Below are 17,676 nucleotides of genomic sequence, written 5' to 3'. Positions count from 1 at the left end.
TGGAACCGAGCTCTAGGAATCAAGCTCGGTGGCGGCGCGACACCGGCAGGTGGTGACTGCGGCGACTAAAACCCTACTCAGGAACGCAAGGAAGAAGAGACACAGTGAACACACGCAGGTCGTTACTGCCCAACTGGCGCAACGTTTTCTTAGCATTGATCTTTGATTTACATAGGCTTGAAGCCTTCCACCCCGTCGCCACGACGTCCCCATGATCGCCCTTTTTTCCAGATCGCCATGGGACATGCACGAAAGACGTCGCGGCGGGGCCACACACACCACAACGCGGTCACGGCGAGGATCACACACATCTCTGACCCTCCTGCAATTCTACACAACGTAAACCAAACCACTAAGTAACGTTTACAATAGGATTACACACGTGGCAACTTTATTAAAACTAACATATCACCCCCTTAATCCAGTTGCACCGGAACGACACCAAGCTTCTGTCTAAACTCCACAAATTTGATTCTTCCAAGAGGCTTCGTCAGAATGTCAACCACCTGCTCGTCTGTCCCAACATGATCAACATCAACCATGTCCTTCTCTATGCAGTCTCGGATGTAATGATACCGAGTATCAATTTGTTTACTCCTCTCATGAAACACAGGGTTTTTTGCTAGCTCAATAGCCGACTGGTTATCAATCAGGAGCCTGAATTTTTTAGCTTCACCTCCTACCAGTTCTGCCATCAGCCGATTCAGCCACACTCCCTGACATGCTCCCAAAGCTGCAGCAATATACTCAGCTTCACAAGATGATAATGCAACCACCTTTTGTTTCTGTGAAGCCGAAGTCACCAGATTTGAGCCAAGATAGAAGATTATCCCAGAAGTGCTCTTTCTGTAAACCAAATCACCTAAGCAATCTCTGTCAGTAAACCCCAACAGGTTGGGACCAACTCGTTCTCCTTTCTGAAATTTGCAGCCATAGTCAAGTGTGCCAGCAATATACCTCACAATTCTCTTGACTACAGACCAATGTTCCTTGGCTGGTGCTTCCATGAATCTGCTAGCAATGCCCACTGCATAAGCTGTGTTAGGTCTTGTATTCACCAAGTACCTCAAGCTGCCAATTATACTCCTGTACCTGGTGGCATCAAATTCAGTACCAGGTTTTGCCACTAGTCTGGCTTTGTATTTGACAATGTTCCCAGCTGCATCTCTTTTTTACTTTGAACACCCACTTCAGTCCTATTGCCCTGTGATCCTTAGGCAAATCTGACAAGGACCAAGTGTTATTCTCTCTGATTGACTGAAGCTCAGCTTCCATGGCCTTCTTCCAACACGTTTATTCTAGAGCCTGCTCCACACTAACAGGTTCATCAGCTGCAAGTAGACACAGTCCACTATACTCATAATCCTCCACCTCCTCAGTATGATCAAACAGCTCTGACAGTGTTCTGTATCTCAGAGGAACTCCTTCAGAGTCTGCAGACTGGCCTTGAGGTGGTGTGGCCCATTGAAATTCTGTTGGTGCAGTGGAGTTGGATGCAGGTGGTGTGTGAGCATTCGTGGACCCCTGAGATCCTCCAGGAGATGGTTGGAACTGGTTTTGCACAGGAGAACCAACAGCTGGGGTGTTTGGCACTGAATCAGCTGATGTTTCCTCTATTGTCGGACCACCAACAGTAACTGGATGCTCAACAACAAAATACTCAGGCTGGTCATGCACAGATGGAGTGTCCCAATTCCAAGTCTGATTTTCTTCAAATATGACATCCCTACTGCTGTGTAGTGTCTTTGTAACAGGATCCAGCAGTCTGTACCCCTTTGTTCCTTATTCATACCCAATAAACACCATCTTCTGAGATCTATCAGGCAGCTTCTTAATCCCTGGTCCAATTCTCTTCACATGACCAATGCATCCAGAAACTCTCATATGATCTACTCTAGGTTTCTTGCCATACCAAGCTTCATAAGGTGTGACACCTTCCAGACATTTTGTTGGTGCTCTATTCAAAACATATACTTCTGTTGCTCTGCCTCACCCCAGTAGCAAGCTGGGACACCCTTGCTCTTCATCATACACCGAGCCATCTCAACCACTGTTTGGTTTCGACGCTCCACTACTCCATTTTGTTGGGGTGTGTATGGAGTGGTGGTATAGTGTCTGATGCCAAACTCATTACAGAAAACACTGAATTGAGTTGAGTTAAACTCACCACCTCGATCAGTTCTGATTGCTTTGAGTTTGCCTTCAAGTTCAGTTTCAGATCTTGCCTTTACTTTTGTGAAATACAACAGTGCTTCATCTTTGGACTTAAGCATCTCCACCCACATAAACCTGCTATGGTCATCAACAACTAACAAAAAGTATGACTTGCCACCAGGTGTTGGTGGAATGATCTTACCACAAAAATCAGTGTGAAATAACTCTAGCCCTTTCTTAGCACGGTATGAGGAGGCACTTGGGAATGGAGCTCTGTGCTGTTTGCCAAGGACACAGCCATCACATACCTGGTCCACATGATCAAAAACAGGCATACCTGACGCCATCCCTCTCCTGCCAAGATCATGCAGTGACCTGAAATTTAGGTGTCCATAACGAGCATGCTAGTTCCAAGACTCATCATCCATCTTTGTCAGTAAACAGATAGGTGAAACTTGACTGAACTTAGCAGTGTAAAGATGATTAGCAGTTCTAGGAGCTGAAATCAACAGTGTGTGCCCTCCTTGATCAAACACACTCAATCTACCATTTTTCATTGAGACTTCATACCCCTTTTCTTCAAGTTGACCCAGACTGACAATGTTACTCTTGAGCTTTGGGATATAGTAAATGTCAGTGAGTACCTTGTGTTCCTGCTGTCGTCCTTGGATCACCATGGACCCAAGTCCATGAATTTCGACGCTGGAGCCGTCACCAAAGCGCACCGTTTCCCAAAACACCTTCATCAACACTACTACATAACAGGTAATCACTGCCGCCACTTTCACTACCGGTTTGCTAAAAACCGGTGGTGATACTCATCACCGCCGGTTCGTATTACACGCAGGAATTTCTTGACAACACGAGGATCGTCAACCGTCTCACCGAGTGATTTGAGGTTGGCGACAAGGTTGGTGATCCGCATGCCGAAGTCTTCAACACTCTCTCATTCTTTGAACTCGATGTTCTCAAATTCCTTGAGTCTCTGAATGCTGACCTCCTTCACCCGATCTGCTCCAACCCACATTGTCTGAACCGTCTCCCAAGCCTCCTTCACCGTCTTCTTTGTGCCAAGAGTTCCCCCACATCTCCCTGGGCACTGACCGCATCAGTGCCCCCATGCCCTGTCGGTTCTAAGAGCGCTTGACGTTGGTGCCTGGATCAATCACTTCGTAAATCTACATCGCCTCATAGTTGATTTGCATCAACATCACCCACTCCACATAATTCGAGCGAGTGAGCATTGGCCATACTAGGTAACTCTCCTTGACGTTGCTCGACGTCAGGCTGGAACTTGGCCTCGTGTCGCCCATCTCCTTCTCCTCCTTCGGCTTCCATGAACTCGCCTTGAATTTCTTCAATGCTCGCGATCTCGGTGGGCTAATAGACCCACTATTGAACATCCACCGGGCTTCGATTCCAGATGTTGGAACCGAGCTCTAGGAATCGAGCTCGGCGGCAGCGCGACACCGATGGGTGGTGACCGCGGCGACTAAAACCCTACTCAGGAACGTGAGGAAGAAGAGACACAGTGAACACACGCGGGTGGTTACTGCCCAACTGGCGCAGCATTTTCTTAGTATTGATCTTTGATTTACATAAGCTTGAAGCCTTCCACCCCGTCGCCATGATGCCCCCATGATCGCCCTTTTTTCCGGATCGCCATGGGACATGCACGAATGATGTTGCGACGGGGCCACACACCAGAACGCGGTCACGGCGAGGATCACGCACATCTCTGACCCTCCCGCGATTCTACACGATGTAAACCAAACCACTAAGTAACGTTTACAACATGATTACACACGTGGCAACTTTATTAAAACTAACATGCCATGGGTTGTGCTTGTGCCAATGTACAGACTTGTCGTGCTCTACGTCATGGCCTTAGTGCGGCACAAGGTGCATGAGAGGGCCGGACCCTGCCAGAACGTCATGGTCCAATTCCCATGGGTTGCGTGAAGCATTTTATTAGTGATAATATCGGGTGCAAAGTTAGGCACTGGGCGTAATAATTTTTGGTTTCGCATCACTCTTGTGAACAGTACCCAAACTCATTTTGTCTCTTCCTAGCACGATATGAAAAGCAACCCTGGAGCTGATTTTGCACCAACTGATCAGTGTTGAATTGGCCATTAGACTACCACAACCACCTACGACTTGTGTACCAGGAGTGGATCTTGGACCCTCTGTCTGTGTGTGTGGGCCACATGGTCGTATCTCCATCGAGCTTTAGTATTCTTACAAAGATGGAACTAGCCAGGGGATACATGTTACACCCCGACTAGAAACACCACTGGAGGCTATCAAACAACACCTAAATTCCACTAAGTTCAGAAATAGTTAAAAATTATGGGCAGAGTCTCCCTAGTAAACGACTAGCATCCGAAGAGGAAAATTCAACATAGATAAAATAACTTCATAAGCAATTATACCTGCATCACAGTTCAACCCAACAACAGAATCCAGCAACACACCTCTGGCACTGGCACTCCAAGAATCATTTCTCCATCTGAATCATTTAATTTCAAAAATTCAAAAAAAAATTTAAAATTATTTGTAGTGGCGCTAGGTGCAGAAAACCTCCAATGAAAATGCATCTTTACCGGTAGTTTTTTTAAGTCTACCGCTAGTAGAAATCATGCATTTACGTAGACGGTTCTCTTAATAATGCCACCGGTACAAATAAGATTTACCCTCGCGATAGGTTAAGATATCCACTAGTGTAATATATGATTTCTAGTAACCACCATAAAAAATGAATTTACACTGGCAGTTCATATACATTTCTACTATGGTGCCTATACATTAATTATGAATTTACACTGGCGATGGCCCACAGTTTCATTTCTACTATGGTGCCTATACATTATGAAACGCCAATAAAAAACGACAAGCGTAAAAAAATTAATTTTGTGCAATTGATAGTCGGTAATTACCCATATGAAAGAGTGATAGTATAGGATATTCGGTGTTTCTCTCTCAGGCAACATATAAATATTTATGTCACAAGGTTATTAAAACATACAAATTTATATTTATATCCCATGTGTGAAGTATCCTTGATCTCCCTCTGTTTATTTAAGTTAGTTTTAATATATTACTGATGGTAGAAGTGCATAATTTAGAATTATAGGTTGGCGTTCTTTGTTGATATTTATTTTTTCATAATAGTTTATCTAGTAATTTAAAAGGTATATTTGTGGGATGTTTTTAGTTAATTTAATAGCAATGGATAACCGTGTGACATGGAGTAATACTAAGATGGCAAGATGATTCAGATTTTTGTCAAAATTTATAGAATTTATCATTTTTTCAGAGTGTTTCATGGAGTAATACTAAGATGGCGCTGGGCTCAAGACAGCTCTGGTGGTGACAGAGTTGATGAGGAAATCCAGTTAGAAAAGTTTAAGGCACAAATGAGAATGATATGCATTGTTCAATAGGATATTCTATAATCTCTATGTCAAACAGTCACACAGTTTGGAGCTAAGATCACGTAACGAAGTGGACATCTACGACGTCAACACTAGATGCCTAAAATTTAATTCAGTTAAATAAACGTAACTGACCAAAATGCACTTGGACTCAAAACTATAGAACTGCAAATTACTTCTTTGCTGATTAATCATGAACGAAAAAACACCTATGAGTTCTGCAGATACATTTGATGGATCTATACTATAATAGCTTGCAAAGGCAAAAAATTCAGAAAACAATTTTCTCACTTCAACATCTAATGGCAGACACACATAAAACCAGAGAAACCAATGCAACAAAGATACGTGGTGATTCATAATTCATCACCTTCACGGCCGGGTTTTAAATAAATAAACATGCAGTATTCCAAGAAATGAAATATTCTATGTATTCGTTTTATATTCAATAAAATAAAGAACAAATACTATGAATGTCCGTATTCTGCCCATTGTACTCTAAAAAATTCCATTCATTATTTGTTTCGTATATATGAAGCCTGAGCTCTTCATAGTTATTTCCTATATAACAACAGAGACCATTGGTTGAAGCACATGGATGCAGTGCACTAAATAGTTCACTCAATCCTCTCACAAAATTGGAAACGAGCATATAGGGGCCATAGGATGTCTATATATTCTCAATATATGTCATCGGTGCTGCTATAAGTTAATTTCATCGTCTTTGTTTATATCCACCTCTTCCCACGGTTCCTCATATCATTTGTGGCAACACAAATACTATATTATACATAGAGGGGCAGTGCAGGGTAGCATTCCTCAGCTAACACAGCAAAGCATGCATAACACAGTGATAATGGTTGTCATTGTCACTTCTAAGGCGGCAAAGCTCCGAGTGTATCTTGACTGGACTAGGACAGATCCCATGAAGCGGAGGCTTAGAGAAACTGCAGCATACATTCAAAAGATCAAGGTGCTTGTAGGAGGGAGAAGGCTGTCGCTTCAAGACAAAACGTTGGAGCAGTGGAGCCAAGTAAAATTTCCAACATGCTGGTGGCCAGAGTTAGCACCATCAGCTATGCTTAAAATACTATTTCCTTTACATGCAAACGTTACGCGTAGGAGTTAATCAAAAAGCAAGATGGATGAGCATTTCATCAATACCGTTAGTCCTATAGTATGATGCAAGATTACACTAAATGCTCGAGCATAATGGGTAAGTTAGCGCAGCCAGACACGCTGCCACTGCTCTGCTGTGTATTACCAGAGTTAATTTTCTTGGTAGAGTTCAGCACAAAATAGTTGGGCTGTATTATCTTGGCACAAATATGAGGGTTGTCGCAAGCGTAGAATCTCAGCACATTGAGAGACATAGCACGAGCTGTATTTTTGGCTGCAGTTGGATGGCACGGCACGAAAATGGCATATAAGCACATCTACAACACTATAATTCAATTTCGTAGTATTTCCATTACTATCTCTCATCTAATTCTTAAATGTATTATGAAAATCATTGTAACTTTTCATGAAACTGTGGTACGTACAAATTATATTTTTATATGTTACGATGAGGCGGATAAAAAACTAACAAAGATATCTTGAGAGTTGTGCTTGGACTGGCATGCCATCAAGGTACACGGCTGAAGGAAAGACTTGCCATACCATGCTAGCATGCCCCAGATCTAGTAGGGAAGCTAGATACGCCTCACGAGCATAGAGGTTTTGGTCCGGAACAGCACAAAGCACGAGAGGGCCGGACTCTACACCAGCACGCCATGGTCCAATTCTCAACGTTATTCACATGGCGTGCGTGATGCAGTTTTTTAATAATATCGGTTGCAAAGTGAGGCACTAGACGAGTGCGAAATTTCAGAGACGATGTCACGTCCACCATCCCTGGGCTCGTCTCTGGAGACTGCCACGCGGGGGCACACGGGGCTCGAGCTCGATCCTCCACCATGGCCTTACCCTCCATGGATGACGACGCGGCCCCGCAATAAGGCCGGGTCCGCAAGCCAGAGGAGAAAGCCCTCTGCCCCACATATCAGAGAGAAGAGGGGGGATTGTGACTCACAAAGGGAGCAGTTGGATCTGGAGAAGCACGAGGACGAGGTGGTGGTCGAGTTTTTCGGCCAACTCTGGGCCATTGACTCTTCGCCGCCTCGCCGTAACCCTAGACCACAAGCTCCCTCCACCAATCTCCTGAGTGCTGACAGTTTGTTCTGGATCCGGCGAGAGTTGGTGGATTCGAGGAGTTTCTCGTCCGCGGATTGCTACCCGGTGCAGAAATCGGATCGGTTGGTGAAGCCGCCGGTGAAGGTCAGTTTCGCAAGGGACATTTGGGGGAGAGGGGGTGAGAAGGAGACTTTTGCTGAGGTGCTTCAGAAGAAGAAGATGGAGGATGGGGGAAGATGGGTTTGGCAGCCTGAGCCGCGGCGTCCGCCCCCTCAAAGGCCGGCTCGTCCTCCACCGCCAGACCACAGGGGTCCGACCCAGCAGGGGAGGCAGGACCTCGGATGGAGGCAGCAAGGTGCTACTCGCCCACCTCCACCGCCCCGTCCGCAACAACATCCACCGCCGCAGCTGCGACAACCACAGCAACCTCCACCTCGGAGAACACTTGCACAGGGGCGTGGTCAAGGTACTCAGATTCCTGATCCGCCTTTCAGCATAGATCCCAGATATAGGAAGCTTACTTGTTATAACTGTGGAGAGCCTGGGCATTTTGTGGGTACTTGTACTCGTCCTAAGGTTTGCTTTATCTGTGGAGTTCCTGGGCACCATATGAATGTTTGTCCAAAATGGAAATCAGATCACCCTGTTGCAGCGTATGTGGGTAGTTCTAGTCTGGGGCTTGGTTTTTATCATTTAGATGTGCCAAGTGTGGAATCTACTCAATGGCTGAATCTGACTAATTGTGGAGTGGTTGGAGTTAAGAAGGGACAGATTACCTTGGTTGAATTGGAAGTGGAGTTATCTGACATATATAGTAAGGATTGGCCTTGGCAAATCAGAGAACTGGAACCTAGGAGATTTTTGGTGAGATTTCCTCCTCATAAGAGGGTTAGTGACATAAAGAATTACCCTTCCTTTAATCTGAGAAAGGATGGGGTTCAAGTGGAGGTGCTTGAATGGATTGGTGATTTGAAACCACACAGTGAATTGGAGGAGGTATGGGTTGAGATAAGAGGCATACCACCTAGATACTGTCATTGGAAAGTTTTTGCTCAAATAGCTTTTGGGTTTGGCTTACTGACTGAGGTTGATTGGTCCACAGTTTTATAGACCTTTTATGAGGTCATCAGAGTTAAAAGTGGCATGCAGGAATGGGATGAAAATTCCTAGGCAAAGGTTATATGAGATGGGGATGAAGCTGTATGTTATTGAGCTGATAGTGGAAGATGAAGCTGATGAAGGTAAAGCTGCTGATGACAAGGATAATGATGATGGTGCGGGTGATGATAAAGGTAACCCGGGTAATGATGATGAGACAGATGACTTATATGACTCTGATGAAGAGATGAACCATCTGTCCAAGCCTGCTGAAGATACAAAGCAAAAGACACCAAAAACTTCTATGACCAAGAGTATAGGAAGCAAGATAGTTAATATGGAGGTGAGGACAGAAGATGCAATGAATCAGGAGTGTATTATGATGCATATGATGTCAGATCAAGCTAAGCAGTTAACTGCTCAGGATGCATTAAGGGTGCTGCAGCTGAGTTATACTGATGTGACTCAGAGGGAAGATCTTTGCTTGAATATGAGGGACAGATTTAAGTCTGTAAGGAAGAACAATTTACAGACTGATTTGGGGTGTGTGAATTCAACTCAGTTTTCTGAAGCAAAAATTCAGAGCTCCCTTGAGGGATGTTCTGGTGTGAAGAGTTATGAGAAGGAAGAGTTTCAGAGTAACCTTGAGGGATGTGCTGAGATGGATGAATATGAAACACCAGTAACTATCCAGGCGAAGGAGTCTGAGTGTAAGATAGTTGGTAACAAGCTTTTGAGTTTGCTGAATGAGGAGTCACATCATTCCAAGTGGGAGGAATTTAGAAGGATGGCTAAGCAAGATATTGCAACTGAGGAATGCTCATCTCTGTTAAGAAAAATGGAGCTGGAAGTTTCTGAGGAGGAGGTGGAAGCCAGTGATACTGAACATATGGAAGAAGGTGAAGAATTGTCTAGTCTGCAAGAAGAGGGATTGTTTCAGAAGGAGTTGAATAGGGAAGCTATAACAATTGAGGAGCAGCTGATCAACAAGTGCCAGAAAAGGAAAAACAAGTGGGGCCCAACTCTTAGATGCCCCAGATCCAGAAGACAGCCGGAGGATGGGCGCACTATGTTGGAGAAAGCTCAGGATTTTAAGAAAATTAAGAATCTGGAGACAGGTACTAAACACAAATCTTCTTTTGCTTTTGAAAGCACTACGAATTTACTTCAAAAAGCTAGTATTGCTAATATATCTCTGGGTATTGATACCTGTAAGCAATTAGAAAAAAATAGAGTTATTGAAGCAGAAAGAGTTAGCTAATAGAAAGGAGTTTGAGGAAAGTAGACCTGAGACTACTTTACCTGCAAATCTTGATAGTATTTTAGTTTGTGAGGATTTTCCTCCACTGGTTTGTATTTCTGGCCCTCTAAAGGATCAGTTAGATGGGAGGGAACAGTCTTGGGTGCGAGTAGCTTCTAAAAGCTGTGATAAGAATCCAGTTAAGTTGAGAAATGATAGGAGCTCTATGGAATATTAGAGGTCTTAATAAAGAAGGCCGGTTGCAATGTATCATGGATTTTGTTAAAGAGAGTCAGTTAGATTTTGTTGGCTTTCAAGAAACAAAAAAAGAGAGTTTTCAGGATTCTTTTCTAAAATATGTGCAAAAAGATTTTAACTGGAATTACCTCCCTGCGGAGGGTACAGCTGGTGGTATCCTTGTTGGCTTTAGTGAAAGAAAGTTTGAGGTCTTGGCCTGGAAGATAGGAATGTACAGTGTAGCTGCAATAGTTAGAAATTGTTATGACAATTTTGTGTGGAGACTGATTACGGTCTATGGTTCACCTTATGATGAAGGGAAACAAGAGTTCATTAATGAACTTGAAACTTTACTTGATAATTGGGATGGCCCTACTGTGATAGGTGGAGATTTTAATTTAGTTTGTAATGTTAGGGATAAAAGTAATGGAGTCATTAACCACAAATGGGCTGATCTGTTCATGGACTGGGTTAACAAGTTTGGTTTGATTGAACTAAAACCTTCATCTAGAGCGTTTACCTGGACAAATAATCAAGAGCAGCCTATTTTGGCTGCTATTGACAAAATTTTCTGCACAACCAATTTTGAACTTAAGGTTCCTTTTGCCTCTGTGTCTACTAGATCTAGAGCAAGCAGTGATCATGTTCCTCTTATCCTTAATTTTGGCTTGGAGGAGAGAAGGAAACCTAGTATGTTTAGATTTGAGAAGTGGTGGTTACAACAGCCTGATTTCAAGGAGCTTATTGCAAATTTATGGAACACTTCTTGTGCTTTCACGGACCCGTTAGATATTTGGCAGTTTAAAATTAGATTGGTTAGAAAGAAGGTTAAGGGGTGGGCAGTAAATATTAATGCACAGGTTAGAAAACAAAAGTTAGAACTCCTTAAGGAGTATGATCTGCTAGACTTGAAATATGAGAACTTTGATATTACTGAGATAGAAAGAAACAGGATGAAGGAGATTGTTAAAAACCTAGAATCTATTTGGAAGTTAGAGGAGATTAAAGCTAGACAGAGAGCAAGGGATAGAAATGTTAAAGAGGGAGATAGAAACACAGCATATTTTCAAGCTGTGGCAAATCAAAGAAATAGGAAAAAACGCATTTCTGGGTTGGAAGGCCCGGATGGTTGGATAGAGGATAATAAAGGCATGCTTGAGCATGCTGTTGATTTTTACAGAAATTTGTTTGGTAAAGAAGAAGATAGTGGAGTTAAATTAGGACAAAATTTCTGGGGAGTAGATGAGAAAGTGACTGCCTTGGAAAATGAGCTGTTAGAGGCTCCTTTTACTGAAAATGAAGTTAGAGAGGCTGTTTTTAGCTCTTATGCTGAAGGAGCCCCAGGCCCTGATGGCTTCTCTTTCCTTTTTTATCAAGTCTTTTGGGATCTGATTAAGGGGGATCTTATGAAGCTTATAAGAGTGTTTGAACAAGGGGATCTGAATCTTGACAGGTTGAATTATGCCATGATAACATTGATCCCTAAAGAACCTGAGGCTAAGGTGCTGAAGAAATTCAGGCCGATTAGCCTAATTAACTGTAGTTTTAAAATTTTCTCCAAATTGTTGAATAATAGAATGGTGAGAGTAGCGGATAGGTTAGTGGCGAACAACCAAACTGCCTTCATTAAAGGAAGGTTTATTTTGGAGAGTGTTGTGGCTGCTCATGAAATTATTCATGAGATCCATAAAAGAAAACAGGAAGGTGTGGTGTTGAAACTAGACTATGAAAAAGCTTATGATAGGGTCAGCTGGTCTTTCCTTGAGGAGATGCTTGAGACTAGGGGGTTTGGTGGAAGATGGAGAGGCTGGCTTAGACAGGTTGTTAGAGGAGGTTCTATTTGTATTCGTATTAATGATGAGAATAGTATCTTTTTTAAGTCTGGGAAGGGCCTGAGGCAGGGAGACCCTTTATCCCCTTTGCTTTTCAACTTAGTAGCTGACGTTTTTTCTAGAATGCTTATGAAAGCAGCTAGGCATGGACTGGTTACTGGGTTATTACCACAAGTGGTAGAGGGTGGTATCATCAGCTTGCAATATGCTGATGATACACTGCTTTTCTTAGAAAATAATCTAGGGAAAGCTTGTAATTTGAAATGGCTTCTAGTTTGCTTTGAGCAAATGTCAGGTATGAAGATTAATTATGATAAGAGTGATTTGTTGACGGTGGATTTAGAAGAGGATCAAGCTAATGAGTTTGCTAGACTTTTCTGTTGCAAAAAAGGTGAATTTCCCATTAAATACCTGGGAGTTCCCCTTCATTATAATAAGCTTAAAAGGAAAGACCTACAACCTGTGGTAGATAAGATTATCAAAAGGATAGCTGGTTGGAGGGGTAGGCTTCTGTCTTATGCTGGGAGAATGGTTTTGTTAAAAGCTTGCCTGGCTAGTATTCCAATTTACTTGATGTCCATTATAAAGTTCCCTAAGTGGGCTATCAAAATGATCAACTCTCAGATGGGACATTTTCTGTGGAATAACTCTGATGATAGGCATAAGTATCACCTTGCCAGCTGGCAGTTAGTGGCTCAAAAGAAAGAAGGAGGAGGTCTAGGTATCCCAGATCTGAGGAGCTTAAATTTAGCTTTGTTAGCTTCATGGATCTTTAGATATCATCTGCATAAGAACGCTATTTGGGTTAAAATTGTAGATTTTAAGTATAATACCAATGATCCGAACATTTTTTGCTGCCCAGATCTTGGATCCTCCCCTTTTTGGAAAGGGGTCCTCTGGGCAGCCCAAGCAGCTCATATGGGTGTCAGATGGGTAGTAGGGAATGGGAGAAAGGTAAGGTTTTGGGAAGATCAATGGGTAGGAAATACAAGTTTGGCCATTATGTTCTGGCCTTTGTATGTCATTAATGAACAGCATGGTAAGGCTTTAAGCCAGGTCTGGGATGGGCATGAGCTTATGCTCACTTTTAGAAGGAATGTTTCTGAGGCTCTTAGGAACATGTGGTGGGAACTATGTGGTGTGTTAGAGGATACCATCCTTAATGATGAAGAGGATCAGATAGTGTGGAGTTATACCTCGCATGGCGCTTACGCTGTCCAATCCTTGTATGCTAGGATTAATTGTAGAGGTGTGTTTCCGGTTTATATTCACGCCATATGGAAGCTTGTGATTCCACCTAGAGTACAGTTCTTTCTGTGGTTGCTCTCGCATAATAGAATTCTTACGAGGGACAACTTGCAAAAAAGAAGGGATGTTTTGGATCCCACTTGCCTATTTTGTAGTGAACAGGAATCCATTCGGCATGTTTTCTTTGAATGCTGTGTAGCTGTGAATGTGTGGAGTTTGGTTGCTGAGGTGTTAGGGGAGAATATCGGTGCTGATTATGAGTCTGTAGCTAAGTTGTGGGTTGCGAATAAGAAACATATGGTTACTAATGTGATTTCATCTGCTGTTTTGTGGTCCTTATGGAAGTTAAGAAATGAGATTTGCTTTCAGGGGGTGTTTTGGCTAGGTACAAAGATGGTGCTGATCAGGATCGCAAAGATGCTAAGAGGCTGGCTCCCAATGTTCAAGCAGGACACTGGAGGGTTGCTGGAGGACAGAATACTCAGGCTGGAAGAAGTGTCGAGGCGCCCGGCACAGATCGATTGGAAGGAGGAGTTGGCAGCGGACCTGGAAACTATGGTGGACTCAGTGAGGAGGGACCTGGAGACAAAAGCGAGCCAGCCACCAGGGGACTGTTGGGATGGGGGAAAGAGATCAAGGTTGGAGACATTGGCATTGCAATCTTCGGCTCTGGGCTCTATAAATGTGATTCAGTCTGAGGAGACGCAAGAGAAGATGTGTAATAATCAGTGCGAGTGTTCTTTGGGTGCTCGTCTTTGACGTTTTGGCCATTAGGCTTTTCGTTTTGTCCTAGAACTGTAACTCTGGCGGGCGCGCCTGATACGCTGTGCTGAACGATGTGGAGTGCTTTATGCAAATAAAGCAGGGGAAACCTTTCGTCTAAAAAAAAAAGTGAGGCACTAGGGTGAATTTTTTTTGGCTTCACGTTGTCCTGTGTATGGCACCTCATTCTCTCCCTTCCTAGCACCAGACAAAAAGCGATGGTGGAACTACTTTTACCGCATCTGCTCAGTCTTGGCCATTAGATTGTCACAACCACCTTGACTTGTGTACCAACAGTGGATCTTGGCATCTCACCGGTGGGCCAACATGGCCTTATCTCCATCAAGCATTGATATTATTGTTACTTAGTTCGTCCTATATGACCACGATTACTGAATCCCATTTGTCAGTTACTGTTGGAGCCCTAAGACTCTAACAATGGGGAATAAAGTGGTAGGGAAGGCAGGCAGCAATAATGAACACTATTCAATCAGTCCCTTTTCATTGCACGGAACACACTATTAATAATGGCGCTATTTACAATTTGCATGCAGACTGTTTTACCCTTGCCCTTCAGATCTGATTACTAGAATATTCCACAATGGACTGCATTAAAACGGTTGTTACAATAATAATACAAAGACAAATTCCATTTCGCAGATGCCTCCAAAACTTGATGACTTCAGGCATTGCTTCGCTGGCGTTTCCGAAGTCTAGTGCTCTGAAGACTTGCACTATGCCAGAATCCATAATCAGAGATGGTCCTCAATTTCATCATAGACGGCATTTCGTGTTTATGCATAAGCGTTTGTGTGATAAATTCAATCATAGATGCTACTACGGCCTGTCTATGATAACAATCAGCCATCTCATTTCAGCTGGCTGCAGCACAACTATTGTGCTAAAGTATTCTGCTGTTCTAAACCTACCACCACAGCCGCAGTCACAGCCGAAAGTAGCAAAAGTGATTGGAGCCATAATCACAAACAGGTAGTATACACATTTGTGAAGATAGTTCATGAACCGTCTATGATGCATGTGTCACACCTGGTGTCCGGACTCATTTGTGATTAGACTTCATATCATATAGATAGTCAATGACCTGTCTGTGATATGTGTATCATAAACGCACTACAAAACCATCTGTGATGACGATGTCTTATAAGTGATGGGCTTTAACTCAGTATGTGATGTGAGTGTTCATCACAGACTCCAACTCTTTGATGGTTGCCATCTAAGACACGATGGTTAAGACTCGTCTCTGATGTAGCCCATATCACAAATGTCTATTTCTGGCGGCCCGTCTGTGTTGCATGTCAGCACTACAAATTCCTTCAAATATTCCATGGTCTAAGACATAGTAACTAAGATTGTACTATAAGACATGGAATACATGTATTCCATATAATACAAAAGAGGAAAACTACTTTGAATTGTTACACCTTTCAGTCAGTTGCGAAGTTTTACACTGACTATATCTTAATTGGTTCAATGGGTACATCCCACACAGGAAACCTATTCCTGACCCGGTCCTCACATGAATGGGCCCATATACTTATAGCACAAGTCTTGCACTTTTGTCCTCGCTTCAAAGTAGGAACTATGACACTGAAGTAATAAACCAGCACACCAACCACACATGGGCCACATGGTCTAACTACTAGAGGCTACTAATGTATTGGGTATTACATACCCCATAAAAGATAGTTTTTAATAACAAAATATAGTCATGTGGAGATATTAGACTAGCTAAACAATTCAACTGCCAAGCACAATGCTACTCAAAAATATTCTTACGCTTTGCAATGGCTATACATTTCTCCCCACATGATAAGCACAACCTGCACCATGGAAAATGGCATAAGCATGCCCACAGAGGTCATGTACCCGATATGCATCGCCACTAGGTATCACCATAGCATCCACCAATACAAATCAAGGGCCTCAAGTTCCTTATAATGGCTCGTGCTTAGCTTTAGGAACATCTACCATATATAGCATATAGATCATTGTAGATATCTACATCTTCTCCTAATAACTCACTGTTTACTCTGACCACTAAAAGTTTGCAATGTCTAACCCGTAAGGGGTTTAATACCAAGGAAGCCCATATAAACATACGTGGCTATACAAGAATGGCTAAGTGAGGTGTCCAATGAACATGTCCCTATGTGAACTGAACATGGGAAAAAAATTGACTCCTTTGGATGCAGTGCTACAGCCCCAACAGGGTTCTTATGATATGTAAGATCCCAGATAGTCATCCCTGCACGAAGAACCAATTGTATTGGAAACGGAAACAGAAAAAATATTCACTATTTTATATTTAAATTTCATAGATAATTACCAGCAGCGAGATCCCAGAACTTGAATGTTGTATCATGTGAGACACTTACAACTTGAGGATCATGAGACAGTCAGGAATTAAAATATACCCTATAGTTCGTATTGTGTTAGGGAAAGAAAATTTAGTGTTGAGTAAATTAAAGCAAATTACAAACACTTGCAATTTAATTTACTATAAAAAGAGTACGAGCAACCCCAATAGAGATTTTGATGAAAAAAATACTGTCCAACAACTTCTTTATTTGGTTATACAAATATAACCATCTTCTATTCCAGATTAATTGCTAGCCAAAGAATGACTTTCTAGAGCTCACAATATATAGAAAAACTATTGGAGAATAGAAAGATATAGAAAGTAATTTTTTGTGCAAATGGCTCTTTTAATGATGATTTAGAGAGTGAAATTTAGAAAGACTTTTGGAGATGTTCTAAAAGACTATGTCTTTGTGTAGTTAACAATAGAGCAAATAGTTGTAGTCTTGTGCAAAAATCACAGTTTGTCACTACTACAAAAAGCATTGTAGCAATGCCCCCTTTTTTTATAGGGGCGGCTTTATATTGAGTTGTCTCTACAAATGCCGCCCAAATGAGCCGCTCCTACAAATCCATTTGCCGGGGCTGCTGGCGTTATCAACCACCCCTACAAATGGCTCGATTTGTAGGGGCGGCTCAATATCCAACCAACCCTACAAATAGATGGCGAATAGTAAAAATTAAGCACTAAAATTCGATTTTTTTCAAACGACATCGGATGGAGAAATGACCAAAATAAAAGTTGTAGAACTCGAAAAGTTATGAAACTTTGCTGCTTACAACTATTTCAATTGAAATCATTTACTGCTTCAAAATATTATTTGAAATTCAATTTTGAAATTATTGAAGAACTCTGATTTCTCTTTTAATCTGTGGCTAAAACTTTTAACTAGTCTTTCTCCCTCATACTAACTTTAAATTTGATTATTTTTTTCTAAAATTTTCTAAAATCATGCTCTATCAATTTACTGTGTTCTTACAGCTATTATTTTATCCATCTTTTCATATGACTATGTTTTATTTATTTCAATTTTGAATTACAAAAATGAAAACTTTAAACGTCATTTTGAAACATCAAATGCCTTTCAGCTAAAAAATTCATGAACATAAAAGT

General features: G+C 42.2%; 1 protein-coding gene across 1 annotated transcript; it reads right to left on the bottom strand.

Annotated features, from left to right (window-relative positions):
* Window positions 1–416: 416 nt before the first annotated feature.
* Window positions 417–1,275, bottom strand: LOC136480541 (secreted RxLR effector protein 161-like). The gene is made up of 2 exons (XM_066478055.1): window positions 1,190–1,275; window positions 417–1,092 (listed from the first exon to the last, which is right to left on the bottom strand). The coding sequence occupies exons 1-2, from the start codon at window positions 1,273–1,275 to the stop codon at window positions 417–419; spliced, it is 762 nt and encodes a 253-aa protein (XP_066334152.1).
* Window positions 1,276–17,676: the final 16,401 nt, after the last annotated feature.

The sequence above is a fragment of the Miscanthus floridulus genome, chromosome 9, assembly GCF_019320115.1.
Source record: "Miscanthus floridulus cultivar M001 chromosome 9, ASM1932011v1, whole genome shotgun sequence".
Taxonomy (NCBI): Eukaryota; Viridiplantae; Streptophyta; class Magnoliopsida; order Poales; family Poaceae; genus Miscanthus; species Miscanthus floridulus.
Note: the sequence above shows the minus strand (reverse complement) of the source record. Positions and strands in the feature narration are given on the sequence as shown.

Bases quoted from the DNA above. Each gene is read 5' to 3' on its own strand.
- LOC136480541 (XM_066478055.1), bottom strand. From the start codon at position 1,275: ATGGAAGCTGAGCTTCAGTCAATCAGAGAGAATAACACTTGGTCCTTG. The intron at 1,093-1,189 runs GTGGGTGTTCAA...TGATGCCACCAG, and splicing joins CACAGGGCAATAGGACTGAA to GTACAGGAGTATAATTGGCA.